The sequence below is a fragment of the Tursiops truncatus genome, chromosome 1 (genome assembly GCF_011762595.2).
Source record: "Tursiops truncatus isolate mTurTru1 chromosome 1, mTurTru1.mat.Y, whole genome shotgun sequence".
Classification (NCBI taxonomy): Eukaryota; Metazoa; Chordata; class Mammalia; order Artiodactyla; family Delphinidae; genus Tursiops; species Tursiops truncatus.
The window spans coordinates 23625221-23644205 of NC_047034.1; the positions used below are offsets into that span (position 1 = coordinate 23625221).

Here is an 18985-nt window from a genome sequence, read left to right on the forward strand (position 1 = left end):
CGCGGCCCGGTCGCCCGCGGCTCGAAGGACACGGGGTGGAGCCGCAACCCGCGAGCCGGCCCCTGCCCTCCGCACGCCGTTCGCGGCGGTGGGTCGCGGCCCCTTGGAGGGTTCCGGGGCTGCGGCTCCAGTGGCCGGGGAGGGGAGGGCGCCGGGACAGCGGCGGGGCCGGCCCGGAACTGGGGAGTGGAAGGAGCGCGGGGAGGGGCCCCAGGCCTCGGGCCTTCAGCAGGGCCCGGTCCACCCGGCCGCTGGAGCTCCCGCCGGGGTGGACGCGGTGCGGGCTGTTACAGGGCCGGGGCATTTAAAGGAGCAGTGCACGTGGGTCTCGAAGGCGTGCGGACGCGGCATTGTGTTCCTCCCTCCTGGCTGGCACCTAATGGGCGCCCAGTCCTGCCGGCCTGTGGCACCCGGCCCGGGCAGTGCTTGGCGGGGGCAGGAGGGGAGGCGGAGGTCTTCCTGCGTACGTGAGGAACAGGACCTCAGGTCCGGGCTTGGAGACTCCCGTTTCGTTATCATTGGTATTTGGCCGTTTTATCAGGCATTTACAGCTGCAAGGAGACTTGCAGAATCTAGCTTTTGAAGCTGAAGAAAATTTTATCAATGAAGAAACTCAGCCCACAGAGCTAAAGTGACTTTGTTCAAGGTCACGCAGATCGGCTATATGAGAGCCAAGCTTAGAACCCGTTGTCCTGGACTCTAGTTCTGTTGTCCAGCCCTGGAACTAGACCTCGGCCCTTTGACAGTTGGGTGAAATGCCCCCGCCTGTGCCTTAATGAGTATTCCCTTTTTACGGTACGAACTGTGGATTGGTGCAGTACCTGCATCCTCATTTACAGACGGAGAACCTGAGAGGCATCCATCCCATCCGGAACAGTTGCAGAGCCAACTTGACCCAAAATTGACAACTTGGGTTGCCAGCCTGTCCTGAGAGTAACTGATCGGTACAGACCCCGGCTTCCGGTATGGATGCCCCTGCCTTCTACATAGACCCCGTTCTGTAGACACCTGAGTCTCCAAGGACTTCAGCCAAGACCTTTGGCAGTAGTTAAAAGGCTTCGTATAAGCTGCTTCCGGTGTGTGAGCCTCAGGTTCCCCTCTGTGTGAATGTGGCTGTGTGGGACAAGGAAACGTGTTGGCAGCGGTGTTGTCTGAGCCCGGCTGGTGAAAGGGCCTCGGGTCCTGTCTCCAGCTCAGAGCTGCAGCTTCAGCCACCCGTCAGGCAGGCCATCCAGGTTTGTGCCCTGGGTGTGCGAGGGAGCATTCAGGGCAGTGGCTGGGGGTGGGGGTCTTGGTGGAATGTTGCTGTGGAGTGGGATGGTGGTTGTGTCAGGTTTTTAAGAAAAATTCTGTATCGTTTGGTGTTGAAGTATCCGTGCACCAAGTCTAGAGTCTGACATGTGCATGCATGGGAGGTGAATGCCCTGAGCCTGTCTGTTTGAAGAAGAGGAGGACAAAGAAGAGCGTGGCCAGGGGCTGCCGCTCAGATGCGCCTGGGGGCCCGTCGCCCCTCCCCCCCAGCTTCCCTGTGGCTACTCACAGCCCCGCTGCACCCCCAGGCTTTGCCAAATGAGAGGCTCCCACCTACCTTGGCCTCTCCCTAAGTCACTGACGGTAATAATGACAATAACATAACCTAGGTTTGTAATATACAATAAAAAGCCATTTTGTACAGTGGTTGTCACAGTTGTCTTAAGAGCATCGATCACACTGAAGCAGTTCTTATTTTTAACCCTTTTACAGAAGGGGAAACTGAGGTTCAGGGAGACAAGCAGCTTGTCCTGTTGTGTGGCTTCCATGGCTGTGAGCACCAGGATTTGAACCCAGCTGGCTGTGTCTTCTTCATCTTTTGAGTTTTTGCACAGGAGGCTTCCCACACTCATGCCCTACCCATGTCACTGCACTACCGCCCAGGACATTGCTCTGTGGTCTCCATTAGCAACTACCTGGCAAAGCAAAAAACAAAAACAAAAATTTTTTATAAAGAAACCAAAGCAGTGTGTGTAGGTCACATTATGTTTTATTGAAGGCATGTTTGGCTGTTTTTCAGCTGTTGATTTGACTTTTAGACACTGTTTAGTTGGGGACTGGCAAGATAACAAATGTTTCTGCCAGTATTTCCACCTGTTCCTGGACTGCAGCAGCTGGGGGTGGGGCTGGGGGTGGAATACAAGGGCTCTGAGGCTGGCACACCCTCCACGCTGCCCCTGGCCAGGACCTGAGAGGTTCTCCGCACCTTGAGCTGGCCGGATCTGACATGGACTTCAAGCCCTGTGTAATCAGTGTTGGCTTCTTGACCTGGAGGTGGTGAGGCTGCTGTGTTATTACAGTCTGGGGAAAAGTAATTTCAAATTGTTCCTCAGGGAAGACCAGGTGTGAGGGAGGGAGATCATTTCTGTCCAGTTTCTTCGTTGCCTGGGAGAATGGGTTGCTGATTTGTCTTTGCTAAAATACAGTCTTCTGGAGCAGTGGGAAGAAAAATTAAAGGGTGCTCACTTTCTGCTGGTACCGTATCTGCTGAGACATATCCTGACCTCGTCTGTGTTTTGTAGGCTACCTGTGTGACTATGGTCCTGGGCCACTGAGTATGTGACCCTCACAAGTACTTTACAGCAGCAGAGAAGAGCTCCTTGTTGGTAATTTGGAGACCTGAGCTGTAACTGTGGCTTCTGGTCATGGGCCTTAACCTTTTGTCCTTTTGTCCCTCTGGGCTTCAGTTTCCCTAAATGGGAAATGGGGTGCTGACCGGATGGGCTATAAGGTCCTTGCCAGCTCTGACATCAGTCTACGGACTTGCCCTTTTGTTTGACAAAATGTTCACATTGCCGGAGTGCCCTGGACTGGGGCTAAAGTGGAAACACCCGGGGCCTGGATGAGGTGTGACCTTGGTGCTCAACTCGTGTGTCTGGTGGTTTAGCAGATCGTAGCTTTCCAAGAGGGCCATCAACAGGCTTCTGTTATCCCTTCTCACTGAGTCCCTGCCTTTATTTCATCTTCATTATAACTACCGTCTATTGAGCTCTGTGCCAGACACTTTACACATTATCTCTAGTTTTTACAGTCATCTTGCAAAGTGTGCCTATCCTGCTTTTTACAGAAGAGGACAGGGGCCATGTGAAGTGGCCCGAGTGTGCGGGCCACTTGTCCCAGTGTGTGGTTCACATCAGTCAGCTAGCTGACTAGTTTCTAAGGCTCAGCTTTTGCCCACTGGCTTACTGCTTCTCATTAAAACAAACAAACAAAACCCCACAATTTTTTCTGGGCCCTACTCAACGGTGGCCACCTTCCCAGCTTCCCTGTGCCACTTCCAAACCGCCCCTTTTCCAGGCTCCTTCAGGAAATGAGAGAAAATGTTTCCTGGGAACTTCTGAGTAGGAAAGGGCAGACAGAGGTAACTCTAGAGCCTGGGTCAAGGTTTCAGGAGGCCCCATAGGGTCGCCTGGGGCCTGTGACTTGGGAGGGCGGAGTGGGACTTCAGGGCCTCCCTGTGGGACTCAGGCCCTGGCTCCGGCGGAGCCCACCTCCCTGTGCTGGGGAGAACCATCTGGCAAGTGATGTGCATCAGAGTATGGGCAGGGTGGATGGACAGATGGATGAAGGTCAGCCAGGGCCAGTACACGGTCGGGGGAGACAGGCAGGCAAGCTGTGGGAATTTCTAAGGGAATTTCCTCAGCTCAGGAAATTCTTCCTTAGTATGAGGGAAGGCTGGGAACACCCCAGGGGTCATGGGAGCTCTGTGAAGTAGCCATGTGACCATAGACAGAGGCCCATTTAAAACCAATGCCACCCTCTTTGAGGGAGCACTGAAAAATAAAATGAACAAATGTGACAAAACAGAAACAGACCAACAGAATAAACTGTGGTTACTAGTGAGGAGAAGGAAACGGGGAGGGGCAAGATAGGGGAAGGGGATTAAGGGGTGCAAACAACTATGTATAAAGTAAATGATACAAGAATGTAATGTACAGCACAGGGAATATAGCCAGTATTTTACAATAACGTTATGTGGAATATCTATAAAACTATCAAGTCGCTATGTTGTACACCTGAAACTACTGTAATATTAGAAGTCAACTATCCTTCAATGATGAAAGGAAGTGAGGGGCACTGTTCAGCTAGGCCTGCAAAAACAAGTACCCAGATGCAAGCCTTTCTCTGCTGACCACCCGTTTGTCTTAAGTGCAGTGACTCCCAAGTTTCTTTTGGAGCCGAAATTTCCATCTTTTTGCATGAGGCACTAGTGTTTACTAGGACATTTAAAGATCGATTTCCTACTTAGGTCCATTGGCCTTCAACTTTAAGGTCAAAACCTTTGCATTTCTCTGAAATGAAAATCAGGTTGAGGAAATTGGGTCACCAGGGTTTCTGTAATAACTGCAGGAACTGCTGACACAGCAAGGTTGGGGAAATTCTCTGGGTCACACTCCCTTGGTTTGGCTCATTCAGCATTTGGATCCCATTCAGCTGATTAATGGGAGTGAGCAGTGGCTCCTTTGGATGTTTGATTTTACATCCTAATCCAAGGAGCTTTCAGCCACAGTGCTTTGTTCTGGGAAGGGTTTCCAGAATGCAGTCTTAGGCACCTGTTCCTCCCATTAGCTTCTCTGCATTTTCCCGCTGCTCCGTCAGAGAGAACGGAGAGCCGGTTGCTATGTGGTTGATAGGATTTGACATCAGCAGTAGGAGAGTCACCCAGTCCCACCAGCACCTGCCTGTGAGTCAGCCTCCCGGCAGGAGTTCTTGGCGTCACTGGTGCTCTGATGTGGAGAAACATCTAGCAAGAAGGTTGTTTATCTGCATACATTTGAGTGGTGATTTTTCCCTCCAAGGATTGCAGAGTATCATCAGTCTTCAGTTCCAACTTAGAAGCAAAAGGAGTACATCCCAGCTGCTCTGTTCTCCTTCAGGAACCAGGTAATAAGAGGGGTTAGGAGAAGGTGTAAAAGAGGCTTCCCGAGTCCATCTGTTCCCCCCAGTCCAGGGAGAGAGGATGTGGGAGAAGGCGGGATGGAAGAAAATCTGTCTAAATGTTGATACTTGTTATTTCCCTTTAAAAAATTAATAGCTTTACAAAAAATGCCAGGCACAATCCATGTTTATTATAGAAGCTTTGAGAAATGCAGAAAAATATAAAGTATCACCCACAATCTCACTATCCAAAGATAACCACCGTTAATGTTTTGTAATATTTCTTGCCAATCCTTCATATACATGCATTTTCTAAGACAATTCAGATAATTATGTATGTCAAGTTTTATATCTATTAAATTTAACATCTTGTTTTCATATGTTAGTAAATATTCTTTGAAGTGAGGTTTTTAGTAGTCATATGTTAGATCCCATCAAATGGATATATTATCATACAGAGTCAGGCATCTTGGTCATTTTCACTTTTTAAAAAAAATATATAAATGACTGCAACAACCATGTTTTTATGTAAATCTTTTATTATTTTCTTAGGACAAATTCCAAGAAGTAGCATTTCAGGATCAAAAGGTATGAATGTTTTTAAAGCCCTCGATTTTTACTGCCTTCAGAAAGGCTGGTCCATTTGGTACCAGCGACGCTTGAGCCCCAGTTTTACTACACCCTCCTTCGAGGTGGGCATTGCTTGGGGGCTTTTTCAGCCAGACCACTCTCTTCTCCCCCTGTGGCTCTCCTAGTCTGAAAAGCTTCTGCTCATCTGCCTCCCCAGTGGCTCTCTGACCAGGCACAGGGTATTCAGGAGGAAGGACTGTTCGTTCTTTCACGCCCCCATTCAGCGAGCAAGTTGTACACGGCAGTAGGTGTGCCAAGCTAGGTGAGCGAGGCGCCCTGCCCCTGAGGCAGGGAGGTGAACTGTAACTGGACACTTCCAGTACCAAGTCTGGGCCCTGGCTGGGGCATCTGATTACTCGGCAGCAGCTCCAGGGAAGGTCTAACACCAGCCTAAGAATTGCCCAGGGACCATCTCAAAATGCAGATCCCTGGACCTTTGGCCAGGATGGAACTTAGGATCTGCATTTTAAATAAGCACCCTAGCGTAGCATTTAAGAGCCCAGAACCTGACCACCTAGGTCCAAGGATGACTTTGAACCTATCACTTTTTAAATCTTGTTCCCTCATCTGTGAAATGGAGAAGGATAGCAGTACCCCGTACCTGACTGTTGTGTTTAGTGCATAGTGAGTGCTCAGCAGCTGTTCTATCACCACCCCTCGGGTGGCCTGGACCACTTTGAGAAACAGCATCTCAAGCATCTTACAGCTTTCTCAAAGTCCTAAGCCATGCCCTCAGGTGCTAGGAGCTCCGAGAGGCACCTCCGCCTCTGCTCATGACCACCAGGCCCAGAGGGCTGCGATTAGAGCCACAGCCAGGTCCAGCCCTTCCCTGCTGCAGCCCCTCTGTGCCCTGGTTTTCTGGGAGTCCTGGGCAGAGCGCAAGGAGGGAAGGAATCTTCTCAGGGAGCATTTGTTTTCTCGCGAGGAGGCCATGAATTACATGTGGTGGATGGAAAAGCGTGTTTTGTAGTTTTCTGACTTCCTGCCTCTGTGCAATGCAATGCTGCATGGAAGGGATACAGTCCTTTTTTAAGCTCACTCTCCCTGGGCGCGTCCTTCACAGACTTCGGGAGGCAGAAGTGCATTCCTGGGATTTGGTGACTGGCTGAAGAAATGGAAATTGGAAGGACTTTACTTGATCCGGGTCCCGTGCTTTTCTGTCCCCACCCGCCCCGTAGCTCCCTGTCTCCTTCCAAGAAGCATCTTCACTCCTTGTCTGTCCATCTCCCCACTAGGGGAAGAGGCAGCCAGGATGCTGCAGCTGTTGTGGTTCTGAAGGATGAGCTTGCCCTCTGCCCTGGGAGTGCAGCCCTGCCGTTTAGATGCAGGGACTCCTGATCTGCTCCTCCAGTCGTGGTAAAGGCAAATCACAGGCCCTCCAGAGGCGTGGGAAGAATAGAAGGAGTGAGATCGTAACTAAATTATTAATTCACACCCCTAACAAATCTGACGTGCTACAGAATAAAGTGTGGAAAGAGCCGCTGCACTGCTCCAGTTGGAGTGTCCCGGTTTAGCTTGCAGAAATGCAGCCAGCTCTGCGTGCGGGTACCCCTTTTTGAGTCAGAATGGACTCACCGTTGCCAGAGTGGGCAGCGAGGGGATCTCCTGGGTCCAGGCAGGGGTCTGTTTGGGATTTTTCTGGCGGGGCCCAGCCTTGCAGAGGAGGAGCGCTTTGAAGTTTTCCCTCCTGGGTCCCCATTAAGTGTTTTCTTTTGTTACCGTTACTGTAGATGAAGGAAGCTAGGAACTTCCCAAGGTCTCACAGCCTGTGGGGCTGCAAAGCCGTGTCCCCTCCAGCTGGGCTCTGAGGTAGACTCTGCTGGTCCCAGGTCTGGGCGCTGAGAAGCAGATCCGCCTCCTGGGCCCTAGGCCACACTAGTCCTGGGGCCTCCCGGGAAGAGGCAGGAGGGCTCAGCTGGCCCTCTGCTCCCACAGAGCGCACTCTGGTCACATCCCTCTTCAGCACCAAAACCCTGGCTGGCCCCCTCTGCTAGCTTCAGCTCCCCCTCCCCGGTCAGGCCTCCACGCCCCGCCCTGGGATGGTCCACCTCCCACCACTGCCTCCCTGGTCTCCACCTTAGTCGTAACTGCAGTAACACAGCGTCCTCGTCACCCCTCCTGCAGCTGCTTTACTTTACTTCCTACTGATGTCACTCCTGTACTTGTCTTATCTCTGCTGAACCCTGGGGAGCTTAGCATGTTCATTCTGAAATCCCTGTGAGAGCCACGGGGGAGCCTTTTGTGAGGGCCCGAGTCTGTGAGGTGAGCTGAGTCAGGCTCTGCCGCAGGCCTGTACTTGGGGATGGAGTAGAAGTCCAGCTGGGAGTAATCCAGGCCACGGCCTGGGGCACTGTCTTCAAAAACAGCAGCAGCCTCGGACCCTGCCAAGATGAACAGAGCTGGCTGACTCAGTAGAAGGAACCTGCCTGCTCCATTTGAAAATCATAAATTCTTGGAGGCAACTGACGTGGAGATGAACTTTGAGCTGAGAGCAGACCTGACTGTGCCGAGTGGCGTGAGGCTGCCCCAGGGTCCCAGGAGGCAGGTGACGGGGAGCTGGCCCAGCCGCTAGCCCAGCTGACCTGCCCAGGATGTTGGTAGGGCTCCGGGCTGCCCCGGCTTCCCAGTGGTGCTGCTCTGCCCGCACCACTGCGGCACAGCAGTCCCGGGGGACAGGCTCCCTCCCGTATGGTCCCTACAGCCTTGTTTTTTCCTGTGGGTCCCACACTCAGCTGTACTTCCCCAGCGCACGCACACACGCGCACACACACTCACACACACACACTCACACACACGCTCGCCTCTCGTGGTCTCGGCTCACTGCTCCCGTGGCCGTCACTTCTAAACTCATGACTCTCATCTCCACCTCAGGCCCCAGCACTCAGCTGCCTCCCAGGCATCTTCACCCTTTTAACCCATTTACATTCAGCAGATTCCTGGATCAAATTCACAGTGTTTCCTCTGAAACCTTGTTCTTCCGCTTCTCCCATCCTACTCCCTGTCTGGCCCTAGTCCTGGACTCTGTCCCATTTTGTCCCACACATCTGGTCCTGTCTGTCTACCTCCTACCCTTTCTGGATTCTCTCTCCTTACTCCCATCCATTCTTGCCACCTTAGGCCCTCTTCACTACCCACAATTGTCTCCAGGGAGGTCACCTTTCCTTCTTTTTACTCCTTTTCAGTCAGTGGCCAGACTGATATTTCTAACCAGAGATCTGATCTGTCACCTCTGTCCTCGGGGGACGAAGCACACCTCCTGAACTCGGCACCAGAGACCCTTCACACCTCCACAGCATCACCATCCCAACCCCGGCAGTGCTGGGCTCAGGCGGGAACATTCTTCATGCCCTCTGCCATTCCCTCCCCCCTGGGAAAATCTGTCTCCGTCAGATGACGTTATCTTCTCCAGAAAACACTCCTGATCTCTGAGTTTTAGTCCCTTCTTTGTGCTTTTGTACCTCTTGATGAACACTTGGATTATATAATTTGTCACGTTGGACGGTTGGTTTTTAATTTTTTACGACAGAAGTGTCGTTGGCGCACGATAGGTGCTGAACAGATGTTTGTTGATTGAATGAGTGAGTGTGCTGGCAGTTTGGAGGGGCTCTGACATTTCTAGTTGGGGGTTTTGCCCCCTGTGGCCTGGATCTCCTCTAGCCAGTCCCTCTCGAGGTTGCTGCAGCCTCAGTAGTGGCTCCTGGGGACTGTTGCTTTATAGTAGTCCTTTGACAAGCGCGTCTTGGGTGGTCATTGCGGGCTGTGCAGGTCTTAAAGCCGCCTCTCACCCTCTGCTGCCTTTGCCTCGCAGGAGAGTGGAACAAGGTCCCCTGTGCTCCTTTTCCAGGCACTTTCGGAGGTAGGGTCATGCTCACATTCATGGCCTCTGACAGCGAGGAAGAAGTGTGTGACGAGCGGACGTCCCTGATGTCAGCCGAGAGCCCCATGCCGCGCTCCTGCCAGGAAGGCAGGCAGGGCCTGGAGAACGGAGAGGGTGCCGCCCAGTGGGTAGGTTCCCACCAGCAGTCCAAGGCCTCCGGACAGGTACCTGGGGTCCCAGTGGACAGAAACCAGGCATTCCCTGATGTGGGAGGGAGGGGAAGGTAAAGGTGAGAATTGGCCAAAAGGGCAGGTCGTCCACCATGGTGGATCCTAGGTCTGTGAAGCCTTGATAGCAGACTTTGCACAGACACAGCCTATTACAGATCGACTCCCCGATGGACTGAGTGATTCTCTCCATCCTGGCCCTGCCCCTTAGGTTTGCCTTCCTAGTGCAGGTTACTATTTCCACAGGAACCTGAGAGTGAGTTTGGATGCCAGGACAGGCAGCGCAGAGACGAAAGGATGGTAGGAGGAAACTGCTAGAGGGAACCTTTTTGGTAGATGGCCAGACATGGTCACCAAGAGGTTACCTGATTCATGTTTGACTTTTGAGCTGGGGATGTGTCTTAGTTCAAGGCTGCTATCACAAAAATACCATAGACTGGGTGGCTTATAAACAGCAGAAATTTATTTCTCACTGTTCTGGGGCCTGGGAAGTCAAGATCAAGGTGCCGGCAGATCTGATGTCTGGTGAGGACCCACTTCCTGGTTCATAGGCAGCTGTCTTCTCTCTGTGTCCTCACCTGGCAAAAGGGGTGAGGGAGCTCTCTCGGGCCCCCCCTTTTTTTTTTTTTTTTTTTGCGGTACGCGGGCCTCTCACTGTTGTGGCCTCTCCTGTTGCGGAGCACAGGCTCTGGACGCACAGACTCAGCGGCCATGGCTCACGGGCCCAGCCACTCCGCAGCATGTGGGATCTTCCCGGACCGGGGCACGAACCCACGTCTCCTGCATCGGCAGGCGGACTCTCAACCGCTGCGCCACCAGGGAGGCCCTCGGGCCCCTTTTATAAGGCACGAATCCCCTTTGTGAGGGCTCCCCCCTCGTGACCTAATCATCTCCCAAAGGCTGTACCTCCTAACACCATCACATTGGGAGTTAGGCTTCAGCATGTGAGTTTGGGGGACGCAGACATTCAGCCCGTGGCAGGAGGGGTGGGCTGCACTGTGATTTTGCCTCCGCAGCCTGCAGGGCAGGAGGTTGTAACATATGAAGTGGAGGATATACTTGGGAGAGTCATCTAGCGAAGCCACCTCCCTCCTCATCAGGGTAACACAACATCTGAATTTGCTAAATTCCATTCTTCCTTTTGCCCATTATAGTAATTTTTTCTTCCAGCCAGGCTTATTTCCCTTTGCTGAAACTTGAGCTCACTTCTCCTATCCTCCTCTGGGCTCTGAGAGAGATCTCACCGGCTCAAGACCACTGCACAGCTACTCCTTCGCCCATTTCTTGCTAGTTGCTTTGTCTTTTATCTCCTGGAGTTTTTATGCATTTCAGCTATTTCAGTTCCTGTTCATTAAGTGTTCCTTTCTTTCTCAGACGAATATATAGATGGAATTCTCTCTGCGAAGAACTGATACCAAAGAACAGCCACTTTTGATTTTTGTTTCATTTGGCTTTGTCTTGGCTGTTAATGTAATTAACAGAGCAGCTAATGATCCTGAATTGCCACGATTCCAAAACAAATCCTTGCAGATCAGCGTGTGCCAGCGCCTGGCGTCCTGTCCTCCTTCGCCGCCTCATCATTTATCCGTAACCCAGATCCTCCCAGATGCTTGATGCCCAGTTCGCCTCTTCGCTTCGGAGCTGCAAATCTTGCATGCTTGCTTTGGGGGGGCGGGGCGGGGTGCAAAAAGTTCAAAGTAATTTCTTGCTCTGCAAATTCCCAGTGTCTTATTCACAATCAGAGACAGTCCCCACGTCCCCATGTGTGCTGACCATTCTAGTTTGTGACGTCTCAACCAACAGAGTTTAATTTCTGCCCTCCTCCTATCACCTGGCCTGCCAAATTAGTGTGGCCATGTGAACAGAACTGAGTGGCATCCTGAGTCCCTACACTGAGGGAGGGGACAGATCTTTAGACATGCCCCAGACCCATTCTGCAGACCGTCCTCTTCCACAGCTAAGTGGACCGTCCTCGTCCACAGCAAAGTGGCCTCCCCTCCTGAATCTGTGGTGGTCAGCGCCAACTTAAATCTCTCGTTGTCCTCATAAACTTTTCAAATGTCCTGCAATTCCGCCACTCCCACATCTAAACTACAGCCCATAGACTGGTTCTTACATCTGGAAAGCAACATTCAAACTTCTCGTTTCCGGTTCCAAAACACTCATGCGCCACGTCGCTAAGGCCTCTGGGGGGGCGTTCCGTGGCCCTCACAGTGTGGTTTCCCACAGAGAGGCCAGGAGAGCGAGGAGGACCATGAGGAGGACCCTGACCGCTACGTCTGCAGCGGGGTCCCCGGGCGGCCACCAGGCCTGGAGGAGGAGCTGACCCTCAAATACGGGGCAAAGCACGTGATCATGCTGTTCGTGCCTGTCACACTGTGCATGGTCGTGGTGGTGGCCACCATCAAGTCCGTGCGCTTCTACACGGAGAAGAATGGACAGCTGTGAGTGGGGGGCTTGGCGGGGAGGGGGAGAGGGAGCTGGGGGAGGGGAGTGCAGCCTGTGTCGGCCCCATGCCAGCAGTGAAGAGCAGGGCCGAGGAGCTGCCCGAGTCCACACCCTGGTCCGCCCACTGCCTCCTGGCTGTGTGACCTGCCTGGGTACCCTGCTAACCTTTCTCGGCCTCAGTTTCCTCGTCTGTATGATGGGTTTGATAACAAGGTTACCAGGAGAATTGAGTGAGTTGATCCACATAAAGGGCTTAGAAGAGCACCTGCCACCCGCCGGGCAGCGCTCCCGGCACGCTGGGTCTCACTGCAGGAGGCAAGCTCTCCGTCCCAGGTGTGGCTGTACCGCCCATCCCTGCGTGACCACAAGCAAGTTGCTTTCTCTCTGGGCCTCGTCATTCATATCCCCATGAATGTAAACCAAGGAGGACCAATGATTTCTTAGCTCACTTCCAGCCTCGCACGGGAGACTTTGTTTCTTTTAATAAAGAAAACGCAGGCAGAAGCAGCAGCCTGGGGAAATGGGAGGGCTCTCTCTGCTCCCTCCCCCAGCCTCCCTGTGGTTATTGCTGCCGAGTACCTTCTCTAAACATCTTTTTTTTTTTTTTTAGGGAGTTTTTGTTAAATTTTGTTTATGGTTTTTTTAATGAAAAGAGTAGAGAAAGAAGCCCTTGCCCTCAGGAAGCTTGTAGTCTGGTGGCGGGGGGTGGGGGGGGTGGGGGGGGGGGTGGGTGGGTACTCAGAGCAGCTCAGGTGAAAAGCGTTAAGAGACCTTGAGCGCTTCGCGGGCAGTTTGTTTCCCTACGTCCAGAGCGAGGGATCAATGAATTACCTTCTGAGTTTATTAGCTGCCTGTGCAGCTATGGGGTTACGCTGGGTGTGGGTAGGGGAAGCAGTGGGGGGCAGAGGCGTCCTAGGCTCGATGGGGCTGATAAGGAAGTGGATGTAGGGAACCGCTGGGTCTCCCTGGACCAGAGCTGGGGATTGGGGTCAGCAGGGAGAAGCACTTCCAGGGGAGGGTTGAGTTGGTGTGGGGGCCAGGGGAGGCCTTGGTGAGGCCAGCCAGGCCCTTCCGTGCGGCTACAGCGGCTCAGTCATAGGCCAAAGTCAGGAGCCAGGAGACGGGAAGGCAGGGCAGCTCATGGGGATGGTGGGCAGCGCGTGCCAGGGCAGCCAGAGCACGGTGCTGAGGGGCAGGGGTGCCCAGGGCACCTGCACCCCAGGTCCAGGCTCCCTGGGGGTGAGGCGTACAAGCAGGCAGGGCACAGAGACCTAGCCCTTGCCCCTCCCTCAGCATCTACACACCTTTCACCGAGGACACGTCTTCGGTGGGCCAGCGCTTCCTCAACTCCGTGCTCAACACCCTCATCATGATCAGCGTCATTGTCGTCATGACCATCTTCCTGGTCGTGCTCTACAAGTACCGCTGCTACAAGGTGAGCGCCAGTCCGCCTGCTTCCTCCTGCCTGCCATGCCTCAGTGCCTCTTTGGCAGCAACCCTGGCTCCTTTTTTTTTTTTTTTTTTAAAACAGAGTTCATTTTTCTTCTGTAAAATAGACCCTGATTTTTGGTGCAGGCATACCTCGTTTTATCGGGCTTCACAGACACTGCGTGTTTTACAGATTCGAGGTTTGTGGCAACCCTGCGTTGAGCAAGTCTGTTCGTGCCATTTTTGCAACAGCATAATTTTTCAATTGATGCTGTTTTAAAAATTTTTTTAGACATAATGCTATTGCACACTTAATAGACTACAGTATAGTAGAAACGTTAACTTTTACGTGCAGTGGGAGACCAAAAAATTTGTGACTCACTTTCTTGCGTACTCTGTTTATCGTGGTCCGGAACCCAACCCAACCTCGCTGAGGTTTGCCTGTACTCTTTCCCACCCCACCTCTGCCCCCCGCATGGATTACCTAATACTCCTGTCCTTTGAACTTACACATAATCCCACTTACTTGAGTTCCTCTTTGCAGTGTTCATAGGGTTACTTCTCACGTTCAGAAGTTAATTTTATTTTGCTTCTCCTTCCGAAGAAGTGAGATGTTCTATTTTAGGCTCCTTTCACCCAATATACTTCCCCTCCAAGTTTATTTTTATTTTCCCATTTCCCTTTCGGCTGGAGATGTACAGCTGCTGTGCCGAGGTCTTCCAACACTGGGAGACGTTCGGGCGGGCCCCCTGCTCTGCGGGGCGGTCCCAGGGAGGAACAGGGGAGTTGAGTCCCACGTGGCCCAAATCGTCCATAGAGATCCGTAAGCTTTTAGGCACGGGTTTCAGGCTTTTCTCCCAAGGAAGGCTTTGAAGCCTTGAAGACTGAACGGAAGTTGAACTAGACGTTGCCTGATTTAAAACCGTTCACACACAGGCGTGTGCGGCACTTGATATTAGGCTGCTGCCATCTGTGGAGCAGGTAGAGACAGATGGGGAGGCTCAGTCTAGAGGGACGAGCCCCGTCCCAGCGGGGGTGACGGGGTGGGGGGGTGAGCGGTGGGAGGGGGGGCGTGTCCGAGAGCTGGAGCTTCTCAGTAAATAGCTACCTGTATAAAGGCAGAGTTCATAACTGGGGCAGGGATGGCCGTGGGTGGCAGGAAGCAGGGTAGAGGGCTTTGTGTTTGGAGCAGAGGATACAGCACGCGTAAGGACAAGCTAGAAGGAGCATGGCCAGTGAAAAGCCGGCACTGCTCTGGTCAGCAGGGGTCACGCGACCACTCCCAGGGACTGTTAAGAGGCAGCTCGACCCTCCGTGCAGTAAGATTTACTCCGTGACGCGGGCAGGAGATGACGGTGGACTGGGCAGGCCCAGGTGGGATGAGGAGGGTCAGCACGTTCCAGAGGCGGCCCCTTCCCCTCTGGGTGGAGCGCACAGCATGGCAGACGGACCAGGTGGCCGCTGAGGTCCCCAGCGGCCTGAGCTGGTGACCGATGGTTCTGGCCTCCAGGGAGGCTGGTAGCGGTGACCACCATGCCGCTGCCGGCTGCCTAAAGGACTGGTTGAGGATCAGCCCCACCCTCGCCCTTGACCCTCTCTCATTTGGCCAGGGGAGGAGGAACGTGTCTTTCTGAAGACCTGTCTATAGGCCCTCAGGTGGGCAGTGACCCCCCGGGCTGACTCTTCTAAACAGGCTACCTCAAGAGTCTTCCCTGACCACTCTGTCTAATAAAATAGCACCCCAGTAGGTCTCCTGTCACTTTATCCAGCCAGGTTTTTTTTCATAGCCCTGTCACTTCATGCTAACATGTGTCTGTGTGTCTGTTGTCTCACTGCCCTCACACTGGGTTGCAGCCAGTGGGCGCAGAGACCTTGCCAGCCTTATCTCCAGAGCGTGGAATGTGCCTGGCGTGTCCAGAAGGAGTAGAGTGCTAGGTGTTCAGACCTGAAGGAGCTCCAGCTCCTTCGTATGCTGGCTGGGTTACCTGGAGAGAACTCCTTGAGCGTCTGTGCCCTCCTTATCTGTAAAATGGCCACCTTCCAACATAGTCAGGGAGGAGCCTAAGGAAGAAGGGTTTCCAGGCCTGGGCGTCAGTCCTGAGGACCGGGGCCTGCGATCATGCTGCCTGTTTCCGTCTAGTTCATCCACGGCTGGCTGATCATGTCCTCCCTGATGCTGCTGTTCCTTTTCACCTACATCTACCTTGGGTGAGTGGCAGCGGTGGGCAACAGGGTCCTTCGAGACCCCTCCCCTGTGGTACGAGTGGGTCTGAAGGACCTGGGAGGGAAGGGTGCCCCTTGGTCTCCACACCTTCCCCGTGTTGCTGCTCCAGGAGCCCGGCCTCCTCGACACGGGAGTGGAGCTGCGAGTTGGGCCACACGTCTCCTTCTGGTTCCTGATTTAAAACAAATAACGCAGAGCCATCACAGAGGGGCTTCTCTGTGAACCCCAGCGGGGGTGGGGATTCGGGGGCAGAAACCCCTCAAAATTTACATTCTGATCTTCGGGCTGGGCCTGGGTACCTCCTAGTTTATGGGGAAAGGGATCTCTCTTGCCCTGGATTTGGGACATCAGCCTGACCCAGGGGCCCAAAGAGACTGGAGGGACAGGAGAGAACACTTTTCCAAGGACCTTTTCCACAGGCAGAGGGTCTTCCAGGCCGTGCCGGCGCACGTTTATGGGAACCAGCCCAAGGATGAGACGTTGGGGTACTCCCCACCGTTTCATAAATTTTTCAAGTGGTTACATGTGGGGCTCATGGAAACAGGGAAGGAGATGTCAGCAGGTGAAGCCAGAGGTTGGAAGAACCCATGCTGGGACTTAATGATGGAAGGGTGTTGAACTGTGTCAGGGTCTAACATCTCCACTGAGTTTCCCAGCTCACGGGCTTGACTGTGGTCCCGCAGGGAAGTGCTCAAGACCTACAATGTGGCCATGGACTACCCCACCCTGTTCCTGACCGTCTGGAACTTCGGGGCGGTGGGCATGGTGTGCATCCACTGGAAGGGCCCCTTGGTGCTGCAGCAGGCCTATCTCATCATGATCAGCGCGCTCATGGCCTTGGTGTTCATCAAGTACCTCCCAGAGTGGTCTGCGTGGGTCATCCTGGGCGCCATCTCTGTGTATGGTAGGTGGGCCATGGAGTGACGTCCAGGGCTGAGTCCTCACTGCTGGACAAGGGTGATGGGTGTTGAGAAGTCTCCCCTCCCCCCACCCTGCCCCGGGAGGCCTGGATGATCCCCCTTCTAGAAAGTTCACCTTTGTAAAGAAAAAACAAGTGGGGTCCTGTGGAATCGTGACTGTTGACATGGTTACTAATAACAGCACTCACACCGTTAAGCGCTTTGCACACTGGAAGTCATTTGTTCCTCAGAACAACCCTGAGACTGGGCACAGTACCGATAAATAACGAGCACCCAAAATGTTAGCTGCTCTTCAGTTAGTATAGTCGTCCCTCGGTATCCTCGGCGGATTGGTACCAGAACCCCCTCAGATACCAAAACCCGAGGATGCTCAAGTGCCTTGTGTAAAATGAGGTATTATTTGCACATCACCTACGCACATCTTCTCGAACACTTTAGATCATCTCTAGGTTACTTGTAATGCATAACGCAACATAAACAATATGTAAATAGCTGTCAATGTGCGGCAAATACAAGTTTTGATTTTTGGAACTCTCTGGGATATTTTTCTGAATATATTTGATCCACAGCTGGTTGAATCCATGGATACGGAACCCAGAGATATGGAGAGCCGCCTGTATCAGTGTGATAGCCATCACCAGTACTGCTTCTTACGTTGTTAGGATAAGGAATTTGGGGCTCAGAGAAGTGGGACTTCAAGCCCATCCTCTGGTCTCTGAGGCACACAGCAGTTCCCTGTTTGCAGCTAGCCTGTTTGGACACCGCTCAGACCCCACTGTGGGCTCCAGCCAGTGCAGGCTCTAAGGATCGTGGCTGAAACCCCGGGGGGGGGGGGGGGGTGGATTGCTGGAGCAGCAGGGCGTGGTCTGAGAGCCTCGGCCTGGGGCTCTGGGACACGCTCGCTCCGACACCTGGTGTTCAGAGGGCTGGTTCCTCTCTGGGGGCTGCTTGGGAATAAACATGTTTCTTAACATGCCAAGGGCGTCTTTGCTTTCCCAGATCTCGTGGCTGTGCTGTGCCCCAAAGGGCCGCTGAGAATGCTGGTAGAAACTGCCCAGGAGAGAAACGAGCCCATATTTCCTGCCCTGATATATTCATGTGAGTATATGATACGTACATGGCTTTCGGAGGTGATGAGGAGATAGTTAACCGTTTCCCTGACGAAAGGAGACGAGGCAGCCTCGGTGACCAGGAGGGCTCCACCTTCTGAGATGAAGGTGGGCTGTGTCTTGCTCTTAGACAGGAAGAAACTTGGAAAGTCAGAGCAGGAAGAGGACACCAGGGAATGTGGTCCTGCCCCGCAGCTTCCTCCCACCTGGCTCCAGTGGCATGTGGTGGCTATAGGCCGTGTTCCCATGAGCCCAAGGCCATCGACTCAGCCCTCCAGGCCCCTGATAAGGGACTTTGGAGAGGGACTCTTTAGGGTGGGGGTCTGGGGGGGAAGGGTGCGCCTACCTTTCCCTGGGCTGCCTCAACAGCTTCGTGGCTGGTTGAAGTGAAGTCTCTGAAGGGAATGCCTTCGGGGTTGCTGCTGGCCTCGGGGCCAGTGCACTCGGGGATTTGTACTTATAAAGGCATAGGCATCAACAGACATGCATCGAATTCATACTTCGTGGTGGGCGCTGTGCTGGGCATTGCGGTTGCCATGGAAACAAGATCCACAAGGTCCCAGGCCTCGGGGAGCTCACTGCGCTGTGGTTTTCATGCCCTCCCCTCTGTTATTCACGTAGAGAGCCTGAATTTCTGGGGCTCAGTTGTCTGCAGGGCGCACTGGGAAACAGCCTATGAATGGCTAGAGTTGGCACTCTATACAAATGAAGAACCGAGCTCGTCGTGGAGAGCCGCTGGCGGCCTGGCCCCAGGGTGAGAAAGCACATTCCAGGCACAGCCTAAAAAATGAGCAGAGACTGTGTTTGGAAAGACTGAGCCGTGTCAGACTTCCGCTCGCCGTCGCTGTGCTCTGACAGAGCTTACATTCTAGGAGGGGAGGCAGACAGGGACCCAACAGGCAAACTAAGTCAGGAGGTGAGAGCCCCATAGAAAGATAAAGTGGGGGGCGGTGGGGGGGGCGTGAAGGACTCCAGGGCAGTGAGGGGTGCTATTTTACAGAAGGTGGTCAGGGAGGCCCTGTGTCATAGGTGACATTTGACCAGAGACCCGCCTTAGGAATATCTGGTGACAGAACTCCAGGCAGAAGGAACAGCGGCAAGTGCAAAGACCCTGAGGTGGGCGTGGGCCTGGTGTGCTCGGAGCGCCCCGAGGCCAGGCAGAGGGAGCCAGCGGGGAACGGGGGAGGTCAGATCCTCTCAGGCCATGGTGGGGACTTGGCTTTTATTGCTGAGTGAGATGTGATGCCACTGGAAGACTGTGGACTGACCTGACT

At 53.4% G+C, this 18985-nt stretch overlaps 1 protein-coding gene across 13 annotated transcripts in view; it reads left to right on the plus strand.

Annotated features, from left to right (window-relative positions):
• Positions 1 to 18985, plus strand: part of PSEN2 (presenilin 2) — a 59581-nt gene that overhangs the window by 32927 nt on the left and 7669 nt on the right. For 7 of the 13 annotated variants that reach the window (XR_012330182.1, XM_073801136.1, XM_033851444.2 and 4 more), the window contains 8 exons: positions 4830 to 4914; positions 5461 to 5496; positions 9383 to 9579; positions 11812 to 12026; positions 13324 to 13465; positions 15599 to 15666; positions 16366 to 16586; positions 17602 to 17700. Coding sequence is in view for 9 of the 13 variants with exons in the window: in XM_073801136.1 (XP_073657237.1) it covers positions 9403 to 9579; positions 11812 to 12026; positions 13324 to 13465; positions 15599 to 15666; positions 16366 to 16586; positions 17602 to 17700 (922 nt within the window). In the remaining 4 variants the exon portion in view is untranslated. Of the gene's footprint in view, positions 1 to 6; positions 964 to 4829; positions 4915 to 5460; positions 5497 to 9382; positions 9580 to 11811; positions 12027 to 13323; positions 13466 to 15598; positions 15667 to 16365; positions 16587 to 17601; positions 17701 to 18985 lie in introns of those variants that run through there. The other 6 variants (XM_033851470.2, XM_033851476.2, XM_073801124.1 and 3 more) reach the window with 5 other exon arrangements.